The 27,669-nt window shown below is 40.5% G+C and overlaps 1 protein-coding gene across 1 annotated transcript; it reads right to left on the reverse strand.

Moving 5' to 3' along the window:
- trappc10 (trafficking protein particle complex 10) lies at positions 1-27,559 on the reverse strand. The gene is made up of 23 exons (XM_034693829.1): positions 27,372-27,559; positions 21,228-21,309; positions 20,932-21,067; positions 17,441-17,640; positions 16,906-17,101; positions 16,608-16,719; positions 16,235-16,482; positions 15,936-16,082; positions 15,539-15,653; positions 13,234-13,310; positions 12,900-12,991; positions 9,780-9,920; positions 9,392-9,501; positions 8,320-8,849; positions 8,024-8,165; positions 7,539-7,697; positions 6,988-7,217; positions 6,338-6,438; positions 5,976-6,099; positions 5,579-5,743; positions 5,159-5,339; positions 4,108-4,302; positions 1-2,191 (listed from the first exon to the last, which is right to left on the reverse strand). The coding sequence occupies exons 1-23, from the start codon at positions 27,430-27,432 to the stop codon at positions 1,944-1,946; spliced, it is 3,792 nt and encodes a 1,263-aa protein (XP_034549720.1). The 5' UTR covers positions 27,433-27,559; the 3' UTR covers positions 1-1,943.
- Positions 27,560-27,669: the final 110 nt, after the last annotated feature.

Here is a 27,669-nt window from a genome sequence, read left to right on the forward strand (position 1 = left end):
TCAGTTCCAATGATTTTTTAATATAGTTGGCAATCAAAGATGATTTTGATTTGAATCATTATTTACAGATCAGTATGTACAGTGGTCGAGGAGGAGCAGGAGGGTGGAGCAGAGGAGGGGAGGGGAGGGGGGGGCAGAAGTAGCTGACAATCATTCTTCTCAATAAATGAATAAATAAATCCAGTGATGATTTATTCCACTCATTTATTCCACACCTAACTAACAGCATGTGTGCATAGCTCGGGACACAGATTTGGCGACGCACACACACCTCACACACACTCAATAAATATACACACACTGTATTATGCACAATCCACTGAAGGGTCAGACAATAGATAGACATTAATGTGCATTGGCTGATCCTTGTTTAAAAGTCACACACACACTCTTACACACACACACACACACATACATACAGACCCTCACACATTCACAGAACTACAGCAGAACAGATACACACGTGACACACACTGCTACACTCAGGCTGAGCCTCTCATGAGATCACAGCTTTCTATTGGAGAACTTTGTGCTGTTTGAAGTCAGAAAATAAGTCGCAGGTTTAAAAGTCACAACTTTGTGATCATCAAAGGTTTGTCTGTCCTGCAGGTACAAAACTAAGCTTTAATTTTTGTTGATAATGTATGCATATTATCACTTTATTTCCTTTATTTGATACCGTTCTGTGCAGGGATAGTAACATTTTTTGATCTTCCTTAGATTTTGTGAGAGGTGGTCGTTTATGAACTTTAAGAATATTCTTGAAATGATCCCTGAAACTGATCATTTGTCCTTTCAAGAATAAATGCAGCTCAAAACCTTTGTGTTAATTTTGTCTCTGCAACTGTTTTTTACGCTGATGTCAAAAATACATACAGTTGCCAGAGCTACATCAACACCACGCAGACACTTTACAGTGCTCTCAACTCTCAGCTTGGGATGTGAAAGGGACCAATGAGTGAGAGGCATTATTAAAGATCACAAATAATCAAACATGAGCACCAAAATATTTTCTCCCCTGCAGAGAAAAGTTAAATTTAGACCTCTAGGGTGCACTTCTGTTCCCCAAAACAAAGATGGCGACCACAAATATCAGCTCCAAAGTGAAGTGGAAACTTTTAGAGCTCCCCCTGGTGGCTGTCTGCAAAATACACCACCAGAGTAATACGTCAGTTTCATCTTGGTGGTATTTTGGCTTCATTTCTTTACAACAGGGAGGAGATAGAGGGCTGCTATGTGTTTGCACCATTATCAGACTCATATTATGAAGTCAGTTTAAGTGAATCATTTTCAGCATCCACCAGAGAGGATAAATATTCTGACAGGACGGAGGAGTCTCAAGTCTCAAGCTGTGGATTGAGGTGTTTTATTCTTCCTGGTTTGACTTCTGTAAAATCTATTTTGTGGAAGCAGCTGCTTATTTTCACGACTCAAACATTAGCGTTGAGGCAAAAGTCTCAAATAAAAGACGCCGTGATGACCTGAGAGGCTCAGGAACAGCACGTACAGCAGGACACACTCTGTCATGGTTACAGTACTTCAGTAGCTGATCGAGGCGTACACATGTAGGGCTTTGGTGCATCATGGGACAATCAGGACTGTTTTCTTCAGCTCAGACGAGCACAACAGGCGCCCATCTGATCCATCAGTCCATATATATTCATATATTTATGTATTTATAACTATAAATCCATCCAATGAGCTTTGTACAACATATGGCAAAGAAAATTCTTTATTTAAATCTTATCTGCGGATGTCATTGGCTCTTCACTGTGCCAGTCTGTAATGTCTCCAGTGATGTGAACGTTTCATGCTTAGGGAGGAGTCCGGTCTTCCACGTGGACTCATGGACCCGATTCACCCCGGAGTAAAAGCTCAGCTGAGTCCGTCCAGGTTTTGAGTTCAGTGCTGTAAGAAGGGGGTTGTTGTTTTACCCACCAGGGTCATGTCGCGTTGACCTCCATGATGTGGTCATCGGTGGCAGGCAGCACCAGGACCTGCCGTGTGTTGCTGTGGTTGAACACCTGACCGGGGCTGAAGGGCTCCAGGCGCGGCATGGCTACGCCCCTCTGCTGCTGGTCGCCGCTGCCCACAGAGTGCACGCTGCCCCGGCTGCGGATGCTGGCTGTGTCCGCCTGGTCGTCCAGCGTCTTGTCCAGCAGGGACAGGCTGTCGTTTTCTACGCAGCTGTCTGAAGACGGAAAGCAAGAAATGTTTCAGAGAGGACCCGTGAAATGATTGATAGGACATCACAAAAAAATGCAAGAATAACTCTGCACTACTGTCTTCTAGGGATGGGCAATGATTTTCAAATATTTGAATATTCATTCACTTTGTAAAATTGAAGAGTTGCTTCGAATATGGGGGGGAAGAGAGATTATTCAAATAATCGTCGAATAGATGCCAATGATTATTGAATAGTATTTTGCAGGGGGTAAAATTAACTTTTTACCTCATCTACTATCAGCCAAAAATATTTTTCACCGGCCAAATAAAAAAAATCATGCCTTATTTGATTTAAAATAATTACCATAGGTTTTCATTATGAAAATCCAACTTAAGCATCACTTAAAGAATACAGTTATGTACAGATAAAAGTAGATTATTGCTATTTTATTAGGTTATACTTCATTTCAAGGTGACTTCTGCATCATCATGTATTAGAAATATCAGCTCTTCCCGCCGTGCTTCTTCAAGCAAAGGGAATGAATAGAACTCCAGTAGCTGACGTCACGCCGATGTACCAAATCACAACACAAGTACAGCGCTGCGAGGGACAAAGTAGACTGACAGTCAGCAGAAATGGGCGAAAGTATGAAAACAAAACCTCACATTCAATACAAAGTTTTCCATCGGCCACTGGCGGGTGTGTGTTTTTGTTTTACACGCCAAACAATTTTTTTACCCGCCATTGGTGCTTGGCGGGTGTTAATTTTACACCCTGGTATTTTGGCTTGAAATGCCCATCCCTTCTGTCTTTGAATTCATGTTTCTAGATATTTCCATCAACCCTTTCTATTTTAAATACTTTTAACTTTTCAGCTTCTTCACCAAGATTTAAATGCGCACATATTAACAGCCCGATGCCAGAAATAAAATAAGCTATGCAGAAGTTGTGTGCAAACCCCCATTTGTGCAAGATCACTTTGGTGAGAGATGAGACATTTTTTAATTTTAAAACTCTATTGGAGCAGAAGTGTGTGTGTTGTATTAGGAGAGTCTTTGCAGCAATGTTACTGCTTCACTTCAACTTTAACCTTGTCAGTGTTGCTGAAAACATGGCGCTCCTTTGAGATGGAATTTAGTAGCCTCTTCCTTCTTTCTGCTACCAACACGCGCAGGTATTCAGCCCCTGTGCACATCTCCACATTTCACCGTGTTATCACCTTTAATTTTACGAGACTTCTGCCAGAGGCACAAGCTGTCCTGAAGGAGACTGTAAACACCTGATCTTAGATGGCAATTTTGTAGTAAAACTCAAAAAGATTTCCATTATTTTCAAGATTTATTTGAGGGCTTTTATACTTTTATTGATGGAACATCTGATGAGAGACATCAAACTTAGGGCCAGGAGTCAAACCTGTGACTGATGCATCAAGTATGAAAAACATTTTCCTCTTTAAATAATATTTAATTGTCTCCCTCGCTTTGAATTATGGATGACTTTATGTTCACTCATTAGATTCGGTCCCAATAAAGTTAATTTGCAGTTTTAATGTGTTGACATATGGAAGGTAAAGATGGTAAATACTTATGAGAGGCACTGAAACATATGGCATGACAGCTGTTTTCCAGGAATTAAAAGCCTCTTCACTTGAATCAACATTATCAAACAAAAACAAAGATCTTACAGCGGAGAGTGATCCATTACATCATATTTCAAATGATGATTCTGGCTCCCTCATTAAAAACAGATCATTTTAATTGAACAGTTATTGTTCTGTGATCAGCTTTGCAGTAATACTCTCATTTGTCTTGAATCATAACACCTTTTCCTTTTACAGCGCTGCACTTAAAACTTTGACTATGATGGTTTTAGTTTTATGTGTAAACAAGCAGTCCTCAGAGAGGTGTGGTTTAACATGTGAAGGGTCTTCAGGGTCTTACCAGGGTCTTGTTGGGGGGCCACAGCTGCAGTGTGAGGCAGGTACTTTAACACTTTGATCTTGGGGAAGGGCAGGTGTCCAGCAAACAGAGGCATCACCTCGATCTGCACCTTGTGGGTTGCGCTCGCTGTCATGGGCATCGACACCATCCCTGAACTCTTCCCACACACCGCCCAGTTACTGCTGCTGTCAGCCACTGTGGACACACAAACACAAACACACACACACACACACACACGTTAACAAAGACAAAGAAACACAGACACACTTTATTTGCCTTTGATTTGGTAGAAAGCTAATGATTATTTATTTTAATAGTTAGCCAAGCAGTTAAAAAAAAAGTCTAATAATTACATTTTATATTTGAAATCAGCAATAATAAAATAAAAAATATATTACTTGTTATTAAATAAATTTAAAAAAAGATAACATTTTAAAAAATTAAATCAGATACAATTAAATCAAATTAATTTAAATAAAATAAAATAAAAGGAACACAGCTGTGAAACTGGGACCTCCTAAAATTCACATTTCTTTAGAAAAATAATTTAATTAGGTTACTGAAAGATGTATAAGTTGCTATCTAATCTTATTTTAATAAACTACAAAAATAAAGAAAATATAATCCAGCATTTTTTTTTTAATTTGGCTCATAATAATAGTAATAATGTTTAGTAATAGTGTGCAATAACTAACATTATGGTCCCATATTTCTAGAACATTTCTGGAATGTTGTCTTGAATATTTTAATTTTGTCTTGAAAGTTGCAAAATCATAATTATTTTTCTTCCTATAATAATCTCACTATTTTTTCAGTTTTGAAAAGGACCAGATCTAAAACATTTTTTTTTTCAAATTTTAAAATAATATTTTCAGTCGCATAAAAAACTAATGTTAATACATGTAGAACAACAAATTTAGAAAAAATATATATATATATTCTTTTTTAGTGTTTCACCCTGACAACTTTGAAAATCATCTTTTACTGAAGTCGTTTCTCCATCCTAGAAAGCAGAGAGGGTTCGAGGTGACGAGTGGTTCTTCATACTGACCTTCATACATGAGTTTGGTGGTTTTGAGACCATCAGTGTCTGTCTTGCTGTCCTCTGAGATCTCTCCCTCTCCAGGTTCAGTCAGTCGTGTTATACACATCTCCAGCCCACAGAGGAGGCCAGAGCGACAGTTCTGCTCTCCAGGAGGAGGAAAGATCTCCGCTTTCACACTGTACAGCGTCTGACAGAATCAAAGAGAGGTTATTTATGGAGGTAGAGTCTCATATTATTGTAGGTTAGCTTATGTAATCTGGAACCACCAGATTATTTGTTGTTTTAATTTCCAACATTTAGGAGCATATTAGTCAGCTGTCTCCTGCAGAAGATACATTGAGCTGCCAAAGATACATTTATGACTGTACTTAAAAACCTTCTTGTATTTTGTGGTCAAACGAACGTTAAATGTTGAGGTGGACTCACAGTGACTCTCTCGAGCTGAAACTGGTAGTGGAAAGGTTTGAAGGCGGAGACATCTTGGTTGAGCGGAGAGAAGTTTGCAGAGAAAACACACTGCAGACATGAGGGCAGGTCGTCCTTCCACCTCACCTCCCACAGACAGAACACACTGTGCTTACTGCACAACAGCTACACACACAGGAACACACACAGGGTTAAATCAAGGTGTTTATTTGCTCACTAACAAAACCTGCATATTAGAAAAGTTCAACAACAGCCAGCATAATAAGACTTCTGTACATATTGAATCAGTGATAAAAAAACAGAGCACTCTATATATTCTTCTCATCTTCTGAGCTGTCTCTCCATCCATCCTGCACTCACTGACTTTTAGTTTCCACGTGTTTGCTTCTCTGCTCACCTGCTGTGTTTTAGTGTTGAGGGACTGCAGCTCCAGTGACTCGTTCTGCTTCTCTGTCAGCTTCACTTCAGCCAGCGTGAAGCTCACATCCGACACGTTCTGCACACACACCTGGATGTACTTCCTGTGCAGGTGGGTCAAAAGTCACATGTCAGACGAGGAGGGGAAGAGTGTGTCAGAGTTTTTGTCTTTACTTTCTGTTTGATTGAATATTCAAAATTCAGGCTAAAGAAATAACTTCATTTTGCTCTGAAGGTCAAAGAGGCATCAGTATAAGAATGAGACTACTTCAGAATCATCTTAAACTCCTTATGGTGCCTTTAAGTCATGATGATTGTGTTTCTAAAGGAGAACAGGCTCACCTGTTATCAGCAGAGAGCAGCGAGTGTTTGGTCTTAAATGGGATGTAGAAGGTGAGAGCGAGCAGCGTGGAGTAGATCGACCACGGGCAGTCGATGGACATCTGCAGAGAGAATCAAGCAAGACTTCAATGTGGAACCTCCTCATGTATCATTAGACCGAAACCATTAAATAAACTAATGAACAAGTTAACTGAGATTCAAAAGGTGCAAATATTGATCCTGTTAATAAATATTATGCTTCTGACAATTTAAGGCTGCTGCTCAGGGTTGTTTTTGTCATAGATTAATGAGAAGATTTATTCCTTAACTGCTCAGTTTATCTTTAAGAAGGTAAGAAACATTAGTAAACATTGAGAAAAGGCTTAATAATACTCTGATCTCATTAAATCTGCATTTTTGTTTGAACCAGTCACCAAGAAGTCACAAAAATGTGAGATCAAGAAACAACACATTTTTGAATTTTTTGTAAAAGTATTCAAAAAAGCTAGAGATTAATTTTCTGTTTTTTGACTCTGCCATAAGAAGACTTATATTTCAAGGAACTTTAAACTCAATCCATCGTTTCAGCGTTCTGTTTAGATCCCTCCCTGGCCTTTAAATCATGGTTGAACACATCATCAGAAATCACTGTATGAGTCTGAGTGTCTCACCCTCTGGTCAATGGCGGTCATGGGTGTGTCAGGGTGACTGTAGCTGCGTGGTCGATGGCGGACCTCCCCGTTGGTCAGCCTCTCGTTAGGCGGCCGGTCGGCCCCGGACGGGATGATGCAGTGAACCTCCAGCTGGAACTCCAGAGTGTGGTAGGGCTCGCAGGCGGGCAGGCTGATGCTGGTCACCTTCTCAGAGGACTGGATGGACAGGACGCTCTCACCCACCAGCTCTGAACATGGATAAAGAGGGAAGCAATCAGAACTGTGTTTGTGTTGGTCTGTGCATCTGCAGCTGAAATTGAGCTTTCTTTAAGGGGAGAAAAGTTCAAATTTTGTTGAAGCAATCAGGTTTTTCAGTTATGTATACATTTAGTGATCTGCACAAAAAGACTTGAGACAAGGTAAGGATGACAGAAGGAAATTGATCCAATTCAAACCACACCAGAGACTGAAATAACTGAGGCTTTCCGCATGAACTTTACATATTTTGATCCTCTTTATTCAAACATTATGAGAAGATTTATGTTCAGGTTTCAAAGAGGTTCACTGACCAGCAGCAGGGTTGCTAATGCGTGCGTTGCAGCTGGTGGAGGGCAGGATGGGCATGGTGTCGGTGTTGCTGAGCTGCAGAGCGTCTCCTTTCTTCACAGCATAGTGACCCGTCAGCAGAGTGAACTTCACCATCTGAGGCAGACCGGCCAACAGGGGCTCTGAGGACAGACACATAAGAACGGTTACAGCAAGAACAGCAACACAGTAATACTGTAGGGTGGTTCACTGTGGATACTGTAACAGCCTTAGATTTATATTGCACAGTGAATGAACACTCTAAGGGGGTCTCGTGGTTTTCATTTCAGATCAGTTTAAACAGGATTAATAAGAAACTATGTCCCAGAAGCAGTTTGAGGAGACCTGTAGGAAGAGACTCTAAAGGGAGAATTGGACGAACTACATGATGCTCAGTTCAAAAACTGTGACCAACACCCCAAGCCCAAGTTTAATTGTTCATTTCATTAAATAAATAAAAGATTCAGACCTAAGAGAGGCTCCACAGTGAGCTGGGGCTCCTGAGAATAGACTTCATACTGGACTGATGGGTAGATATGAGGCAGCACAAACTGCACCTGACCCACTGTGGCAAACAGCTGACGCAGAGTGTAAGTGCCTGGTTGTCCACTCTGCAGAGAGAGACAGAGAAAAGACATGAGGGGAGAAAATAAAAAAAAGATCAGGACTAAAAGCCCCGACCGGTACATTTGACTCTCCTTCTAAATGTCAAACATCGTGCAGCTTGTTGACATTTCACAAAGCCATTTCAAGTTGTTAAGTTACCGGTGCTGTGAAGACGATGCTGTTGTTCCCAGGCTCTAACGTCACATCCTGCACTTTCAGCATCTGCGCTCCTTCCTTCATGGCCACAGCCGGAGGGCTGACACAGTTAGGCGTGTCCGGTGGCGAGTTGCTGTCATGTCGACGCATGAGCAGGTGAGTGTTTTTACACACCACTCCTGTAGAGTTTAGGGAATTGTCCGAGGGACTCCTGTCCTGAATCTCGTCCAACTCTAAAGGGGGACAAACCAAGGAAGAGGGGGGACCTGCGGATGAGTTAGCCTGGATAAACTCCACTGTCCCTGGGTTTGTGAGCCTCTGAGTTCCCTTTGACCTCCCGTTAGTCCCTCCACGCTCCAGGTCAAAGTGAATACTCGCAGCTAGCTGCTGCATTCTCACTGAAACAGGCATCAAGCACCGCAGAGTGAGCTCCACCTGCAGCACAGCGCCAGAGTGCACAGAGGCCGTGGCCGGACGGAACTGAAGCCGTGTGAGCTGAGCGAAAACTCCCAGACTGAGGGTCACGTTCTGAGCTGTGAGGAGGAAGAGACAGAATCAGAAGAGTTTCAATGAAATACAGAATCTAAAATCAAAGATTACATTGAGAATTATGTCAATTTCTTACAACTAAGGAATGAGTATTTAAGCTGTAACGTACAACTTAATGAGCTAATATCAGGAGCTGGACAATGTTGGAGTAAAATTATTTTGAATATGTTTACTGTTATGAGATGTAACAACATACATACTTTTATTAAATTGGAATTAGCTGTTTAATTAGCTTGTGATCAAACATAAAGAACACGTCACTGATTTTACTGTAACAGGAAGTGATTAAAGAATAAGACCAGCAAAATATGGATAGTTTCATGAGATTGTTTTACATGGAAACTGTTAAACGACAAGAGTGTATTCTTTCTACTGAGAACTTCGTGGTAACAGAAATTATATTGTGCAGGTTAAATCACAGGGGGCTCGCCAAAACATATTAATCTTCAGAAAAAAATCCCAGGCCAAAGATATACAACAAAGTAAATGTTGCACATGTTGTTTGTTTTCTGTGTTGATCACTCACCAGGATCTCCAGACTTCCCAGCAAAGCTCAGGATTTCTTGGCAAAAGTGCTTCCTCTCCTCTGTGGTCAGATTCGCATCACCAGCCAACAAGGCACTGGTCTGTAAGTAGCTGCGGTAGATGGATCGTAAAGGAATAAAACACTGCAGTGCATTGATGCAAGAGCCCCAGATATGTTATGATCACTTAAAATATTCAAATTATCAAACACTTCTAAGAGATCACTGGGACGGGCTTTTTCAACCTTAAACTTCTAATAAATCTTGGTCTGATTTTTCACACTGACAGCTACGTGTTCTCCAAAGTCTTTCGTTCTCGAGCACTGCGACAATATTTTCTCAGAGTTTTCACAACAGTGAAGTTGATGGTGTTTGTGATTTGAAGGATACTCTTCAGTTCTGCCCAGCAGCTTCTGACACTCAGCGATCTGTTTCCTGGTGTGAGTGACGGGGAGGCTCCATCCCTCTGACACGTACGACTTCAGAGCTTCCTGTAAGTAGGTTTCTGCTCGCTCGGGGTCTCCCTTTCTCCTGAAATACACACACACACAACAAACACACACAGAGTTGCATCACCTTGACTTGCAAACCTTTTTATACATCAAGTAAACATAGAGTTTACTGACAGGGTGCAGGAGAGTGTGTGGACAAATATTTTTTATGCTACTAGAAAATGACTGGAAGAGCTGATAAAGACAACAAATAGAGATCACAGGAAGTGAAAATATTTGATTTTCTTTCACTTTACCGTTCATATATGTGTGAGTTTGTTAAAGTATTATTGTGCTGATCAATGACTAGATTTTACACCTCTCATTGAGCGTAAACACTGAATAAAGAACTACATCTATTGGCGGATATTTGGCATTGGGTGATTCTCTTGACATCAAAGCTTTGATGATAGCAGAGGCCCAAGTTCCCTCACTTTTTTGAGTACTCTAAAATCTGGAAAATGAGCCAAACTGCTGTATAAGATCCAGTCTGTTTCTGGGGCTCCTAGAGGAAAAAGGTTAAACTGTCCTCCTGCATGAAGACTTTGGTTACATTCAGAAGTCTGCAGTTTGTATCATTAATATCACTGAGTAAATTATTATTATTATTTTCTTTATGGACAGGATCTCAAGGCGCAGCCGGGGGGAGGAGGGTCTCCAGTTCGGGGAGCTTGGAATCTCATCTCTGCTTTTTGCAGAAGATGTGGTTCTGTTGGCTTCCTCCAGTGGGGACCTCCAGCGGGCAGTGGGGCGGTTTGCAGCTGAGTGCGAAGCGGCCGGGATGAGAGTTAGCACCTCCAAGTCTGAGGCCATGGTTCTCTGCCGGAAAACGGTGGATTGCTCTCTCTCGGTGGGGAGTGAGACTTTGCTCCAAGTGGGGGAGTTTAAGTATCTCGGGGTCTTGTTCAAGAGTGGGGGTAAAATGGAGCGCGAGATCCACAGGCGGATTGGTGCGGCGTCAGCAGTGATGCGGACGTTGTATCGGACCATTGTGGTGAAGAGGGAGCTGAGCCGGAAGGTAAAGCTTTCGATTTACCAGTCGGTCTACGTTCCAACCCTCACCTATGGTCATGAGCTGTGGGTCATGACCGAAAGGATAAGATCGCGGATACAAGCGGCTGAAATGAGTTTCCTGCGAAGGGTGTCTGGGCTCGGCCTTAGAGATAGGGTCAGGAGCTCGGACATCCGGAGGGAGCTCGGAGTAGAGCCGCTGCTCCTCTGCGTCGAAAGGAGTCAGCTGAGGTGGTTCGGGCATCTGATAAGGATGCCTCCCGGACGCCTCCCTTTAGAGGTGTTCCGGGCACGTCCAACTGGGAGAAGGCCCCGGGGGTAGACCCAGAACGCGGTGGAGGGATTATATCTCCCGCCTGGTCTGGGAACGCCTCGGGATTCCCCAGGAGGAGCTGGAAAGTGTCGCCGGGGAGAGGGATGTCTGGGTCAATTTGCTTGGAATGCTACCCCCGCGACCCGACTCCGGATAAGCGGAAGAAAATGGATGGATGGATGGATTATTATTTTCAAAGATCTGTTGATTTGAATTTGTACACATTACATGCAAAAGATCAATGTAAACAACTAAAGCAAAAGCAAGTGATGTTTTTGTATGAGAAACACAATAAGTGAATAAACGAAAAAACAACCAATAATAATAAATAATAATAATTTAAAATAAAAGATAAATAAATAAAAAGGAAAATTAATAAAAGTGAAACTACAATAGGATGGATAGGTTCATATTTAAAAAATAAATAAGTGGAAAAGATTTTCAAAAAAGCAACAAGAACAACAATAAAATAAAATATTAAAAACAAAAAAATGTACTGAGTAGATTTAAGATGATCATAAAGAATGTGGTAACAGAGGCATGTGGGCGTTTTTCTTGAAAGCCTGCTGTGTATTTAAACATGTTTTAGAGATGTTGTGATTTGTCCGTGTTGTGTTGTTTGTGTTGTTCTTTTTATGTTTGTAACTCTCTGAGGCTGCTGCCTTGGCCAGGTCTCTTGAGAAGGGGATTTTAATCTCAGTGGTACTTAGTAGTTGAGCTCAGTCTATGATAGTCACAGATGTGAGATACAGTTTGACCCACGACATCGCCGACTCGCGCCACCCCCCCTTGACTGACCACTTGTTGTTAAATTGAGGAGTCTTTTCAATCAAGCAGCTCTCTATGAGGTTTATTCACTGAGCAGTAGCTCAGTGTTTTCTCTAAATGCATGACTAAAACATAAGGAGAGAGGAGAGCTGTTAAAAGGTGACACTGCTCGAGTGATCCAGCTCAAACATGCTTTGCACTCTGAGGTGATTGTTTGCTTTTTGGAGCGCCATCTTCTGAGTTAAACACAATAGAATACCTCTCTCTGCATTTACACTGGTATATGGGTCACACTGGTGTAAAGGACACAGCTCCATTTTTAGACGGAGGTATTAAAAGTGAGTCTTACACACCACATTTGACAGCATCTCCTTAATCTCTTTATTTCTCTGTGTGTGTATTTTTGTGTTTCCCCTCAAGGTTGATCCGAGGCGTCTTGTATAAGCTCTCTGCTTCCTTACCGACGTAGACACATCTCTTATAGTCTCTTTATTTGGATTGTATGCAGCCCTCTGTGTGGGAAACTAATTTAAATGCAATCAGAAAACCATAAGCTGTCAGAGCTTCACATTACCGGGTTAAAGGGTCTAAATATTCATTTAAAGCATCTGCAGCATGTCTGAAAGCAGAAACCAAAGGGCCAAGGAAACCTGTCACTACATGACAAGCTGGTCTGAAATAAAGGTCTGAAATTTCACTTTCAGCTGCTCTTGTTTAGCTTTTCATTTCACTCAAACTGCCCTCCCACCCGCTGCACAAAATAAATGTCTTCATTTATTCTGCCTGATTACACCGCCCCTCTCCTCAGGAATGTGTGGGTGTTTACAAGAACCCGCTGACAGCTCTGCAGAAGAGACCGATTCACCCACAATAACCGAAAATAGCCGTGTGTTTCTGCACCCCGTGGAACTTTTTAAGCTTCCTTACATGTAGAACTCAGCCAGGCTTTTCCCCACTAATCTGGCAGACCTCAGCCTGCCAATGGCTCTGTACATCTCCATCGCAGCGTGAGACAGCTCCTGATGCAAGAAGTCGCCAAAGAGGTGGTTTGGTGGTAGCAGAGGAAGAGGGTTAGAGGGTGAGAGGAGAGAGGAGAGGAAAAAGATTATCAACTTGACACTTTCCACTGAGGTTGCCAGAAAATTACATCAGAAAAAAAATTGACAAAAAAGAATCAGGACAGGAATCCAGAGAATGTGTTAACTTCCTGTTTTGCCAACCACTGAGCATGACACTAAGCTGTTGCAAGAAATCGACTTACAAGATAGTGCCTCTCAAAAGCTTCCACAGAGGACAGGGCTTCCTTCAGCTTCTTGTAAGGGCTCTGCAAACTGTTGACTGTGGAGGAAAACAAGAGAGCAAACAAAACAAAGAGCAGGCTGTTATTTCTTGTGTCTTCAGTCAGGCTTTGTCTTTACACCTTTCATCAGCATGACTGGCTGAACGAGCTCACACTATTTTTCAGAAGAAATCCCAAAACCTGCGCTGATAAGCTAAGCTGAATCAGAAAACCAACGATGCATTTCTTTATCTCTGCTGGTGAAAGATACGCTGGAACACACAGCAGAGAACTTTGGAGGGCCTGTGTGCACTTATCTAATGCCTGTGTGTATTTGTAAATGTAGAAATGAACTAAAACACACTAACTACAGCACAACAGTCATCAGTTCACCTTTTGTTTTTCGTTTTTTAGATACATTTGGGTCATTGTTGGCCTTTGTTTGACAGAATTCCATATTTCTATTTATTTTATTATTTAACAACTATTTTTTTAATGTAAAAACTACCTCTGCTACTCACCACCGCACTATTATCATATTATTTTAGCCTGTACATATTAGTCATGACTATTTGTTGTTCTTTTGTATTTATAGCTGATGTTATTGTTCTTATATTTTTATTTTTATTTTGTAGGTCTTATTCTTATGCCTTGTACAAAGAGAGCACAGTTTACCTAAGTCAAATTCCTTGTGTGTTCAAGCATACCTGGCCAATAAAGCTGATTCTGATTCTGATTCTGATTCTGAGATAAATAGTAAAGATGACACAAAATTATTGGACAGTAGAGAGTAGGGCATGACATGCAACCAATGATGCCAGCTGAGGATTTTGCTATACTGCAGGCAAAACAAACATTGGCCTTTAACTGGAAGAAAACTAATGCACCTAAAATCAGCACTTGGCTTAAAAATATGGCACAGCGTATGTCAATAGAGAGAATAACATATACCTTGAATTAAAAAATGAATTGGCAGTTTGTGAGGAGACCATTTAATGATTATATTAAAAGTGGAGATATAGTAGCTTTTACAGCAGTGGTCCCCAAACTACGGCCCGCGGGCCGGATACGGCCCGCCTCCACATTTGGCCTGGCCCCCTGAACAATAGCCTACCAGAGACAGTTATTTGGTTATTATTTATTTCACAAACAGTTTTATTTATTTCCTGACTTTTTTCTGTGAAGATCCCGGAAAGGGTTATTAATATTTGGTTATGTGTGGCTTTCTGGAAAAGAAAAAATGTTTTACGTTTAGGCACCCCTGCGATCGTCACACTTTTTTTGTTACAAACTGACCCCGGCCCCCATCAGAGAAGGGAAAAGTTATGTGGCCCTCACAGGAAAAAGTTTGGGGACCCCTGTTTTACAGGATGAAAACTCAGAACGGGATACTTAAATGGACTTGTGGTAGATCCCAGGAAAAGCATGAAGGCCCTGAAAATTGATGGAATTTAACTTTTTGTTTATGTGAATGGATAATTGACTAAATTCACCTCTGAATGTAATAGAGATTCTATCTTGTGTGGAGAGAGATAAATGTGTGTGTATGTGGATGGGAAGGGGCTGTTACGTTTGTTTGGTATAAAATAACTTTATTTCATTTTACTTGATTTTTAATTGTTTTAAAAATATCAATTCTAAAATAATTGTATTCCTTGAGTTCTTTTAAAGGAATTTTATGCCTTTTAAAATATGTTTCATTACTTTATCTTGCCTTGTGGGATTTTATGATCTGCTTGTAATTTTGCTGCCCATGTGAAGCACTTTTTTGAAAGTACTTGATAAATACAACTATTATTATTATTATTTATTTATTATTTCTAATTTATCATTTATATGCAGCTCCAAAAACTATGATAGTCTAAATTTTAAACTAAGAGTGTACAGTATATGTTTCTTATGTCTGATAAAACAATATTGAACTAGTGCTGTTACAATCTATTACGCAGGTGATTTCAATCAATGCTCATCTGTTTGGGGAGGAAAAAGAAAGGTAGAGCTAAAAATGAGAAAGAAATGCTCTCAGTGGACAAAACAAAGATCAATATGCTCATTAGCCCGTCAGACCTCCATTCAGTCCTGAACAAGCTGAACTGATAATGAGTGCAGTCAGCAGCAGAAGACACACTGCTACACTGGACGACAAACACTGACACACAGATTCATGTTTCAGTGATTTGAAAGCAGTCCAGGTGTTGATGTCTGAGTATTAAATGTGCACTGAGGTTCTTAATGTCGCCCTACAGGACTCACTCGTTTGATTTAACAGCAGAGTCTGAAAACTCACCCGTCTCAGGTCTCTCATCTCCCAGTCCGGCCAGCAGATCCACAGTCCTGTTCAGGTCATCAGATGTGGGCTCCTTCTCTGACACCAGGCCACAGAGTTCACCCAGACACTTCAGCTGCACAACAGAAACGTTATATCATGATTAGAGTTATTGAAACAGACGAGGAGAGAATCAGAGTTTAATCCTAGCTGCTGTGCACCAGTCCAAATCTTTCTCTGGACAATATAATGTATCAGTGTTTCCTAGATTTGTTCTTGCTTTCACCAGAACAAACTGATGTGCGTAGCCTCAGGTTCAGAATTGTAAAGGACAAAGTGAATGAATTCTGGGTTATTTATAGTCCAAACAGCTTCATGGGGACAAATAATGTTGTGACAGCAAAGTACATTTTGTTACCTTGTCAGTAGCATAGGCCCACAGCCCGACAGTATGAGAGCAGTTTGCAGCCAGCTGGGCCTGATCACAGCATCCCTCGATCCTGTGCAGAACCTCCAGACAGCTCAGAAACACCCAGCAATCCAGAGCTCCCTCTAGAACTGACACCTGCACAGTAAGAGTGTAGGAAAACACTGATGAGTGACACTTTAAATAAGTCAGTTGTGTTTTTTTACAAAGAGATGTACTTGTGTGGTATCATCTTCATTCATCTTGATCTAATTTTAGCTACACAGACATGAAGGTTGTAATGGTTTCACCTCCAAAAGGCGAAGCTCCTGTACACAGTTGTGCAGCAGCTCCAGGGCTCTCTGTGTGACCTCCCACGGCCTCAGGAGGAAGATGAGTAAGGTGCACTGGCGGGAGAACAGATAGCTCCTCAGATCTAACAGACTGGCCTCCCCTCGCTGGATCCCGTCCCTCTTCTCCATGTCGATGGGCCGCCGGAGCAGCAGGCCACTCCAGCTGCGCACTGGGGCGCAGAACGAGCCGAGCCAGTTTGCTGTATCTGTGGAGAGAAACCGAGAACAAAACTAGAATGAAGCTTTGTAGCTTCACAATTTGACAGATGATTAGTTTACTGTAGAGGACAGCATCATGAAATCAAGCACAGTAATCAGAGTTATGATTTACCTCCAGCCCCAAAGTTAAGGACATATTGGGTAAAAAGAGCATCTAGTTCATCGTACTGGACCAAAGCATCTTCAAACTGCTGCAGCATCTCAAAGACAAAGGCCAGCTCCTCCTGCACATCACACACAAAATAACAAGTGAGACACAAATGAGCGGTGACACTTTAGTATCCTTAATTCTAAGATGCAACAAAGTAGAAATAAAAGACAACAGTTAATTCCCCAAACATCCAAGCAGAGGATTTTGTCAACCTTCTTTTCTTTGCAGACAGTCCACATTCTTGTTCCAGAGGACCTACCTGGACCATGAAGTATTCACAGAAGCTCCAGCCCGGCTGGGTGCGTTTCTCTCGGAGCGTCCTCATGTCATCTTCAAAGCGGCCGAGGTTCTTTGTGAAGGACATGAGGAGGAGAGTCCGCAGTTTGAGCAACAAAGAATTCCAAGATTCCTGAGAGCGCGACGAGTCCTTCAGAGGATCTGACAGCACCACACACCTGTGTCAGAGGGGAAAAAACCTCATCATTATTCTGGAGAGGGTGGAAGAATTGTGAGGTCTTGAATTGATAAGGTACTGGTTCATTTTTCTACTGTGGTATAAACATTTGTTTTTAAAGTTTTGGGTAAGAACTGCAAAGCTGAATCACCATATTTGGCTTTTTTTTATAAACTTTGAGATCAGAAATCAGTTATCAATTATACCAGTGTTTGATATGATTAAATGTCATATCATCCAACCAGATTGATCCCAGGACAAAATAAGGATTGAAAAGGTCTCAGGCTGTCAGTTCTTATCACCTCCCCCTGCATCAGCTCATTTTACACGCCGTCCTCACCTGTCGTTCTGCTTGTTGCAGAAATCACTGCGGATTTTGTCCACGATGGACGACCTGGGCAGGATGTTGGTCTTGTTCTTCTTCTTCGTGTCATTGGTCTCAACGACAATGATGACCCAGTCTGCAGAGCCGTGAGTCCGCAAACTGTTCTGCCAGCGCAACATGTCCTCCTTCACCGAGGTCTTATACACCTCCGTGTCCTGCAGGGATTTAAGGAACAGGCATTTTTTATTAAAGACAAAGAATCATCCTTTGCTGCAGGAGCATGCAGACTCTTACCCTCTTACTGAACCCCTCTCATTCATATACAGAATTATGAATAAGTACTGCTTTAACTGAACCAGGACATTTTTTAATAAATAAAGTCTCCATCATGTTTCATTTATGACTGAATGGTGAGAGAAAGACAAAATCCTTCTCCTTTAAATAATCTACATTTTGTATGAGGAACTCCCTCATCAGGAGATATCAGGAGATGTAAACCACAGAAGAATGCAGACCAGCAGGTTCTTATTTCATGATTACAAAACTTCTCAATCTTTCCGCTGCTGAATGTTGTGACCTGATATCGCTCAGTGAATGTCTGCTAAATGGACCATTTGTTTTTAAGTAGCTGGATCTTTGCAGAGGTGGAATATAATATAACAAGTCAGCAGTTATGTAACAGTGGGACTGACAGGGAGAGGAAGTGAAGGACTGAAGTTTGGAAATTTATCTGTGATTCAACTCTTTTACTTTGGGGTTGTGAATCTTGGCAGTGAATCAGTATTAAGAAACTTTACAAATACACAACGTATTCAGCCTGTATAAACTTAGTTGTATATTTACTTCTTTGTTTTTTGGAAGCAGATAAACCGATGCCACACCAGCACTTCTAGCCTGTGCTAATATGCAATGCCTACCCCTGGATGGACCTCACCTCAACTCATTTTTATTTATAAAGCACCTCTCATATATTCAAGCCTGCAGCCCACAGTGCTTCACAACAAAACAACAAGAAAATGAGAGACAGAAAACAACAGGTAAAATTATACAGACTAAAACAAGATAGAGGGATGTCATCTAAAATACTAAAAAATAAATGAAAACCATTGATAAAATTAACAAAATAAAATCAGATAAATATGAGAAAAATAAAATAAAATAATGAAAATAAAATCAATACAGTTTAAATTTAAATATTTAATCGATTATCGATTAATTGATTGTTAAGAAATTACTCGAAACACACATTTTTGTTATCAATTTTCCGTCACGTGGAACAAACATCACGTGGTCTCATATTACACTCATCTATCAGGAAGGTGTTTTAAGTTTAAAGCATGTTTAGATGTGAATCAGCTGTTTAAAGGTGTTGCGCACAGCGGAGACGCTCAGCTGGCGGCTGCAGCTGTGCATCAGGTCTCCACGTGCGCTTTTTAAAAGAGGATCAATACAAAACTGCTGCCAACAACAACACGGACACAAAGGTTGACAGCTTTAAACAGGATATTTCCCAACTTTGGATACGAAGGCAACAGACAGGTGGGAAATTCTGGTACGCTACGTTTACAGAGCAGCAACATCAGAGCCGTCTGGGCTTTTCTCCAGCGGGACTGATAGTGACCTGGTTGCGCTCCCGGCTGACACCTGATCGAATACACATGTTTATTTTTCTCAATAAGAACGAGTAGACAGAAAACTGGACTCTGTGAGTCTGAAGTACTTTTCTGTTAGTATTATGAGCCTTCACTTTATAAGATTATGTCCGCTGAGAATATTTTAATGAGCCTGATCGTTGATATTCTGCGTGGCAAACATGTACCCGTATTCAATCCCGTCAGTTTTATGCATTTTGTTGCTGTAGAAAATAAAATTTAGGGGGAAAACAACGTATTTGGCCTTTTTTTTGACGTAAGAATAATAATGTTTTTTTTAATCAATTAATCGATAATTGATCGTTAACATTTCCAAAAATCGATCACGGAAAATACTTAAAATGTACATCCCTAGTTCAGAATCAATAAAAACTGACACAGCACTCTGACTGGATGAATTCTGCATCCACTGCTTTAACATCCTTGGTTACCACCATTCAAATTCACAACTTTTATTGTTGCAGTAAAACTTTTCACAGGAATTTACAATCTTTGCAAACAAACACACGTGACTGACTGCTGCACTGTGCTTTTACAGCCTGCCAGGTCACGGCTCACTGTTTCATAAGCAACCTGTCCTCACCACCTGTTACAGAGCGTTCACAGGGTCTGCTGCTCCTTGTAGTAAAAGAAGGGAAAGCTGCAGCCGTAACTTATATAATCCAGACGGTGCAGACATGACTAACACCTCTACTGAGTCTCTGTTTAGCTTGTTACAACTCTTCAAGAAGGATAATTTATGGCTTTGTAGGAGCGTGTCGATATCACTGAAGTACTCTATAAATCTTTGAATTAACAGTCGGATAGTGAATGCTACTGTGTTCATACTGCAGACACTAACAGGCTCACTGCTCAGGCACTAGAGGCAGAGTCTGTAGGAAATGTCATGAGTCACGAGCTGATGACAGCACTTCCTTGAACTAAACAGCTGCTCAGTCAGCAGCAGCAGGTTCCTGCTTCCCTTCTTGTTTTTCTCCCATCGTCTTTCCTGAAGCAGCCGCGTGAAGTCGATGTCAAGTTCACTTCAGGCTGCTGCCCACTGCGGTGTACTTGACCTGCATCAAGTCAATGTATGTGCATACAAAAACTTCCCTCCTGTCCCACACACAAAGTGGATATCCTTCTCTCTGCAGAACTTTGCTATACTTTCAAAAAGTCGCTCTCATTCATGGTGCTGTGTGTACGGGGTAAACAGAGCCTTTCGAGCAAGCTGCCTGCAAACCTTCACGGACGTGGAGTCATAACGTTCGAACTCAGAGAACTTGCATATCGGATGTGTCTCGTGAAATGAGTTTGCATATCGTGCATGCAGAGCTGTCTGTGACCTAGTTTTGCCCAGATGGGATGCTCATAAGTCCTCATCTATTCTTAGGGGACAGACTTTGCTTCTTCTGCAGAACACCAGCAGTGAATAAACTTTTCCCAAGATCCCGCTCTGTGCACTTCTTGGAGAGAAAAAGTTCAGTAGCAGGAACATTTAAAAGCTGACTTCATATTGTGATGAAAAAACAAGTGTCTTTCTAACTGATGTGTCTTTTATTCATGAGTCAGACAGCTATATACACAGTTATTTCATCCACAGTCACAAAACTGTCATCATCTGCATCACAGTGCATGTAAGTATTGAGCAACACAAAACGAATGTTGAGTCTTTGCACTTGATCTCTCAGCAGGACGGAGCTGAACGAGGGAGAATTTCACAGAACAGTCTTTTATTGTCCCGCTGCTGGAACAGGAAGTTGATCACGATGCTATAATTAATGTTTCCCCAGTACTGTTAATTAAATTACTGCACGACTGAATGGATGAGGTTGTTTTGTAACGTGTGTGTGTTTGTGCGTTGGAGCTACTCACACAGCAGTCAGTCCAGTAGATGTGGAGGAAGGGGAAGGTGAGGAGCGCTTTGTTGCCCTCCTTTGGGAGCAGCTCCTCTTTAAACTGGACGAAATTAGCTTCAAGGTGGATCATTTTTGGTGCACGGCCGTACGTCCTGCACAGAGGAGAGAGGAGAGAGTGTTACAAGACCAATTCAGTTATGTTGATGAAATATCCAGAAACACATTCCAGTTCAAACATGAGCATGAATCTGTGAAGCATAGTTTCAACATCTTTAATGAATTTGTGTTCATTGTCAGCGTGGTAGAACTCACCTCCTCCACTCCATTGGCTCTCTGGGAAGTTGTTGGGCCAATGAGGTATAAAGAGAGGTAAACAAGCTCTGATCTCCAGCACCTGGGGTGAAAAAGCAGGTTGGAAAACTTTTAGAAACTAGGTCAACAGAGAGAATCCAAACAGCTCACATGCCTGCTCCCTCATTCTGTAAAAGTGTCCCAAGTTTTTCAAATCTGATTACTCAAAGAGCTGAAAGTAAAGACACATGGAGGATGGTCTGGGCTGATTTATGATTACATTGGAGAGCAGGTGTAGAAAAGGAGAAGGGTCAAAATTAGGGATGTTTACAATTAATCAAGTATCCATTAATTGATTGTTATCATGTGGAACAAACATCATGTGGTCTCATATTTCGTTCAGCTATCAGGGAGGTGTTTTAAGTTTAAAGCATGTTTCGATTAGGGATGCACCGATCCTACTTTTTAGGTCCTGATACCGATATCCATACCTGGGCTTTGGTATCTGCCTATACTGATACTAGCCGATCCGATCCTGGTATTGATTTAACAATCTCTATTCCTTAATGTGAGGGTAGAATCATGTTTTGACAACTTCAGGCTTTTCTGACGTGATGGTGAACTGTACCTGGGTTCCAAAGGCTAAACCAGAGGCTGGAATCCCTTTATTTCAGGGATCTGGAACAATTAAATCCAGTAACCTGTCCGTTTTTTCACACTTTGAATCCATTAATAGAAGGTTTCTTCCTTCTTTGCAGTCGGCTACAGCTGATGTAAACTTCCTCCTTTGGGCTTCCATTATATTTTTAAGCGCGACTGCTATCTGTGGAAACATTACTGCTGCACATGTTGCAAGTTTCCAGCGGTTGTTAGCAAAAGAAGCGTGACATGCAGCTAAACTGCAGAGCCTCTGTAGTTAGTTTCCATCATTGTCCACAATGCACAGACCGTAGGAGACGCTCATGGCTGTTGTTAACACAGAAAAGCATAGAACTGAGATGAATAGATCTGCCATGTGGATCGGCACTATATATCGGCCCTTTGTCACTGATATCTGATCTAGCTTTTTGAGTCCGATCTAGCCGATATCTGATACCAGGATAGGATCTGTGTATCCCTAGTTTTGATGTAAATCAGCTGACTGAAGGTGTTGCTCACAGCGGAGACACTCAGCTGGGGGCTGCAGCTGAGTGACAGGTCTCCACGAGCGCTTTTTTTCTCCGCTACCGGACTGAATGTGACCCTGTTGCTCTCCCGGCTGACACCTGACCACATTCACATGCTTATTTTTCTCAGTAAGAATGAGTAGACAGAAAACGTGACACTGTGAGTCTGAAATATGTCTCTGTTCAGTTCCCTTGTTGAAGTCTGAGCCTTCACTTTTATGACTGTATGTCCGTAGAGATTATGAGCCGGCTCCACATGTTGATACTCAGTGGGTTTAACATTTTGAACACCTCAATACAATACGTAGATATTCAATACTGTCAGTTATACACATTGTGTCATGAAGGAAAATTTGATTCAGGGGAAAAAACGCATTTGGCATTGTTTTTGACGGAGCACATTTATGTTTTGTTTTTTTAAAGATTAATTGAGAATTTTCTGTCTTTTAATGTGATATTTGTGAAAATGTGTAAAATGTATTATTATTTTTATTATTATTATTATTATTATTATTATTTATTTATTTATTTATTATTATTATTTAGTAATAGTAGTAATAGTATTATTATTAGTAGTAGTAGTAGTAGTAGCAGTAGTAGTAGTAGTAATAGTAGTAGTAGTAGTAGTAGTAGTAGTAGTAGTTGTAGTAGTAGTAGTAAAAACTAAGACCTACGGTGAGGCAGCTTTTTATTATCACGGCCCACGCCTGTGGAACACCCTGCCTGAGGATCTGAGGGCTGCCCAGAGCATAAATATTTTTAAAGGCAAACTCAAGACCGACCTTTTTAGTGTTGCTTTTAACTAAGTTTTATTTTAATTCTTAATAGTTTTATCTATTTATTTATTATCTATTTCAAATTTAGTCACTTTTATTCTACTTTATTTATTTATTTACTTATTTATTTATTTTAAGTCTCACATCTTATTTTCTTTTAATGGTTTAATATTTTAGTCTTTTATTATCTTAGATATGTATTTTACTTTGGTAATTTTAATTTCCTGTTTTGAGTTTTAACATCTTATTTTACCTCCAGTGTTTCCTCATCAAGATATCATCAGAGCGTTTCCTCAGTTCGTTCAGCAAATTATTTAGATTTTGTATTTATTTATTTTGTTTTTATCGTTTTTATTACTATTGTTGCATATTGTGTTGTTAACCTTAGGATTGTGGGGTGGGTTTGGGGTCGGGGCTGGGATCTTTTTCTTCATTTATTCTATTTTGAAGTTGTTTTTCTTGTACAGCACTTTGTGTTACAATGTCATTGTATGAAAAGCACTTTATAAATACAGTCTGATTGATTGATAGTATTGTTAGTTAACATTTCCAAAGATCGATCACAGAAAATACTTCAAAATGCTTCAAAAATGTTGGCATGTGAAAATGTGAGTGAAACTAAAGCAAAGATTTGAATCGTATCCATGTTTTAGAGAACACTCTGTCATCTCATGTTTTATTCTTCGTAATCCTGACCATTTTCCAAGTGTTTCCAAACACAACATCTTCATGTTCCAACACAACACTCTGCCTGGAAGACTTTCTGCAATTCTGTAGCAATTCAAGGGAAAAACTGAGCCCCCAGGTCTGACTTTCTTAAGGTCAAACCTGAGTGAGAAATGACTCTACTACGCCTTGGAACCACCAAAGTGAGACAGTCACAGCAGTCCCCTCTTTGTCTTTGTTAAACCGTAGATATTAACACCTTCAGTAAGCCTAGAGAGGCTGAAGTGTGATTTTGATGATTAGGATTGTAGAGAAGGACGTTGGGGTTTTGCCAGGAGCTGTCTGATTCTCAGCCAAGTCCATCAGACTCAGGTCAGCGTCCTGAAGCGCCCTTCAGATTTATTATCTCCCTGCTAACAGCTGTGTTAATTCACAAAAAAATCAACATGTTTACTTCTCATATTTACTTCTGTTTTATCCCCATAACCCCTGCATATAGCACGTGTCTATGTCCCAAGAATCTGAGCTATTACTACATACAAAGCGACAGCTGTGTGACTCATACTACTGCATTTCTATCTGAGGGACACAACAACCTAGAAGCCAGGATTTCATTAAGATAGAGGATACTGTCACTGTGTTAACACTATAAAGCTCTGAACTATCAAATATTACTGATAATGCAGCTTCAAGAACACAACAGAAGTAAAGAGCTCTGTAAAAAGTGCACATGAGCAGCTGCTATCACAGACAGTATGTTTGCCTCTTACACACTTCTTACACACAACCCATAGACTGTAATTAGATTTTTAATTCAATGTATTTAATCAATTTATTTTTTAATGTTATCTTTATTTTTATTTTTATTATTTTGTATTTATTATCTTTTTTTTATATATTTTTTTTTATTATCATTATTATTTATATATATTTTTTTAATGTTATTTTTATGTTATTTTATATCATCATTATTATTATTTATACATAATTTTAAATGTTATCTTTATAGTTATTTTTCTTATTATTTTTTTATTATCACTTTTATTATTTATATATATATATTTCTTATTATTTTTATTTATATATTTTTTTATTATCATTATTATTATTTTACTATCATTATTTTTATTCACATTTTTTTTCATTATTATTTATATTTTTTAAGTATTATTATTATTACAATTTTTTTACTGTCTGGGTTCAACCACATAAACGTATTAAGTTTCTTTTTGTTAACAGAGTTCCTGCTTTTAAATAAAAATCCCTCACAGTGACTTCTACTCCTCGACTCGCTGCACTCCTTCACACTGCATTTTAAAATAGAAATATTAGTCCATGTGCTGCATCATTACCAGCCCTGTGAACCCGATCCCAACACTGACACCCAGGACTTCCCCGGTCCGTCTCAACAATAAAACAGACCCAGCTTTCTCAGCCGATGTCCCAATTTAGAAGCGCTCAAACTGTCAGTCATGGTAGCTGAGTGTGTGTGTGTGTGCATTTGATCAACGGCGACTTAAAAGAGTTTCTTGTTCTTGCTGCGCTGGAACTGGGCCACATCAAATGAAGCGCATAAAGTCTTTTTCATAAATACTCCCTGAAGGTAAAGAGGAGCACCGTTCCTACACTGGAACTCAGTGTTAATGTCAACAGCAACAAATATCCTGCAGGACAAACGTCAGCACTTCATCGTAGTGAATCTGTTAGACTGTGCGCTGGAGCCGGGCCATCACGTTCCCCTGCGCTGATGAACTGATTAGTTTGCAAATAAGTTAGCCTTGCTGTCAGCTGTTAAACACCTGGACAGTGCAGATTAAACATAACTGGTTATGGAGTGTGTGTGCGGTGTAGCCACAGGAGGACTGCAAATATGCACCATGTCAGAAGATTTGCATGCACGATTTGAAACTGGAAGACAAATAGTATGTTTAAAATGCAGCAAACTACACATGAAGTTAATGCAATCATCTCTGCACGACCTTAAAGTTCCATATACTAAAATAGAAAATCCAGTGTACACAAAGGCTAACATTAACTCCAAACAAATACTACTGAGCAAAAGTAAATATCAGCGTTATCTGTGCCACAGCTGCATGAGCCACAGAGGTTGAGATAATCATTACAGAACAGCACAGCCTGTGTAGCTGTGACAGAAGACGGAGCAGAGAGATGCAAGCGTTGTTTCATGAGTCAATGTTTCAGCACATTTTGGGATTAAACTATCTGATCTGATCTTCAATCATTGATCATGCAGCGGAATTATTAGAACGAGGAGCGTGGGTTAAGAGAGGTCTTTGTAGCAAAGGAAGTCAGGCAACACTAGTGCCCTTCTAACTTGGATAGGTTTGATTCAAAAGTTAGAAAATCATGCTAATGCCCCTGAAAGATTTACAAAATAAAAGTTACCTTCCTTAAATCAACTCCTTGCACATACATAATTACAATCTTTGCTCAGGTCAAAGAGAAGAATTTAGAGTGTGTTTAAATTCTTCAGCACTGCACACCATGCTGAGAGACATAGCTGTGCCCTCAAATGATAAGAGCAATGTTCAATATTTATTTAATTAACCTTTATTAAACCAAGAGAAACTCCTTGAGATTAAAATCTCTTTACTTAAGAGTGTCCTGGTCCAGACTGGCAGCAGCACGGTTCATTCAGATGATCAATAAGCAGCAACACAAACAAATGTAATACACAAAACATAATACATTAAAAGACATGAAATTACAAAGAGGAGGGTAAATATTTGTCATGATCGACCACACTCCTAAATAAGATAAGCAGGGCATTTACAGCCAGATGTGCCTGTTAAGTAGAGTCACCTTAAAAACATCTAATGGGAGTCATATCTGAGGTTTTGTAGTGTGTGTATATATAGAGGCAAAAATATCAGTGAGGACACCTGATACAGTTGTTTCCTGGGCTCCACTCTTGAAACACCAATATAAACCACTGATTCATTTTTCATATCTTAGAATTCCTGACACATTCAGACCACTAGTACCTCTGTGTCCTGGGCTACCTTTGCACCACCCAGTCCTGAAAATGGAGCAGCTGGCGGTGTGAGGTGAAGCTGTCATCCTACTACTACAGCCGGCTCCTAAAATAACTCCTCCAGGAACATTTCATAAGAACTCCTAGAGAGGTTTATGAATGGCAAACTGGCTCTGACGCCGAAACATCATGTGTGCCCTGCTAACAGAGAGGAGACAGAGATTGTCCAGCAGAGAACAAGGTGATATCCTCTCCCACAGTGCTGCAGCCAGCCGTGACGTTTGATCGTTAGCTAGGCCTGTTAATCAATGTAGCTGCCGGCTAGCTCACACAGACACAGCTCGTTATTAAAGTCACAAGTGGTGTTGCAGCACATGTATATGGGAACGCATTAGCATTGACAGGAACAAATTAAGCCACCAGTCGCCACATACACACACGTCTCCAACCCGGCTAATAAAAGGGTGCCAGCTAGCTTAGCTAAACGAGCTAATGAGTTTAGCTAGCTGGCTAACTGTCAAACCAGAAAAAATAAAACAGTTTCCTTTTCTTTAACACTTACATGTCACGATCGGCTTGTTTTCCATAGTGTAGATAATCGGCTTCTCCTCTTGACACTCCATATGTGTTATCGGTTGTACTCCATGAAAATGACATACAAACAGAGCTTTATTATTAGTAAATGCTTATGTGTGCAGTTGTGTTGAATCGATGGGGCCTGTGTCCCCGCTGCACTTCCGGGAAGTACGTAACCCGTGCGTCATTAAAGGGCCAACCTGTTCTTTTTTCACTTTAAAAAAACCCACAATTTAACCTCACAGGAGTTTTAATTTAGTGTTTATTTCTTACTTTACCCGTTT

The sequence above is a fragment of the Notolabrus celidotus genome, chromosome 10 (genome assembly GCF_009762535.1).
Source record: "Notolabrus celidotus isolate fNotCel1 chromosome 10, fNotCel1.pri, whole genome shotgun sequence".
In the NCBI taxonomy this organism is placed as follows: domain Eukaryota; kingdom Metazoa; phylum Chordata; class Actinopteri; order Labriformes; family Labridae; genus Notolabrus; species Notolabrus celidotus.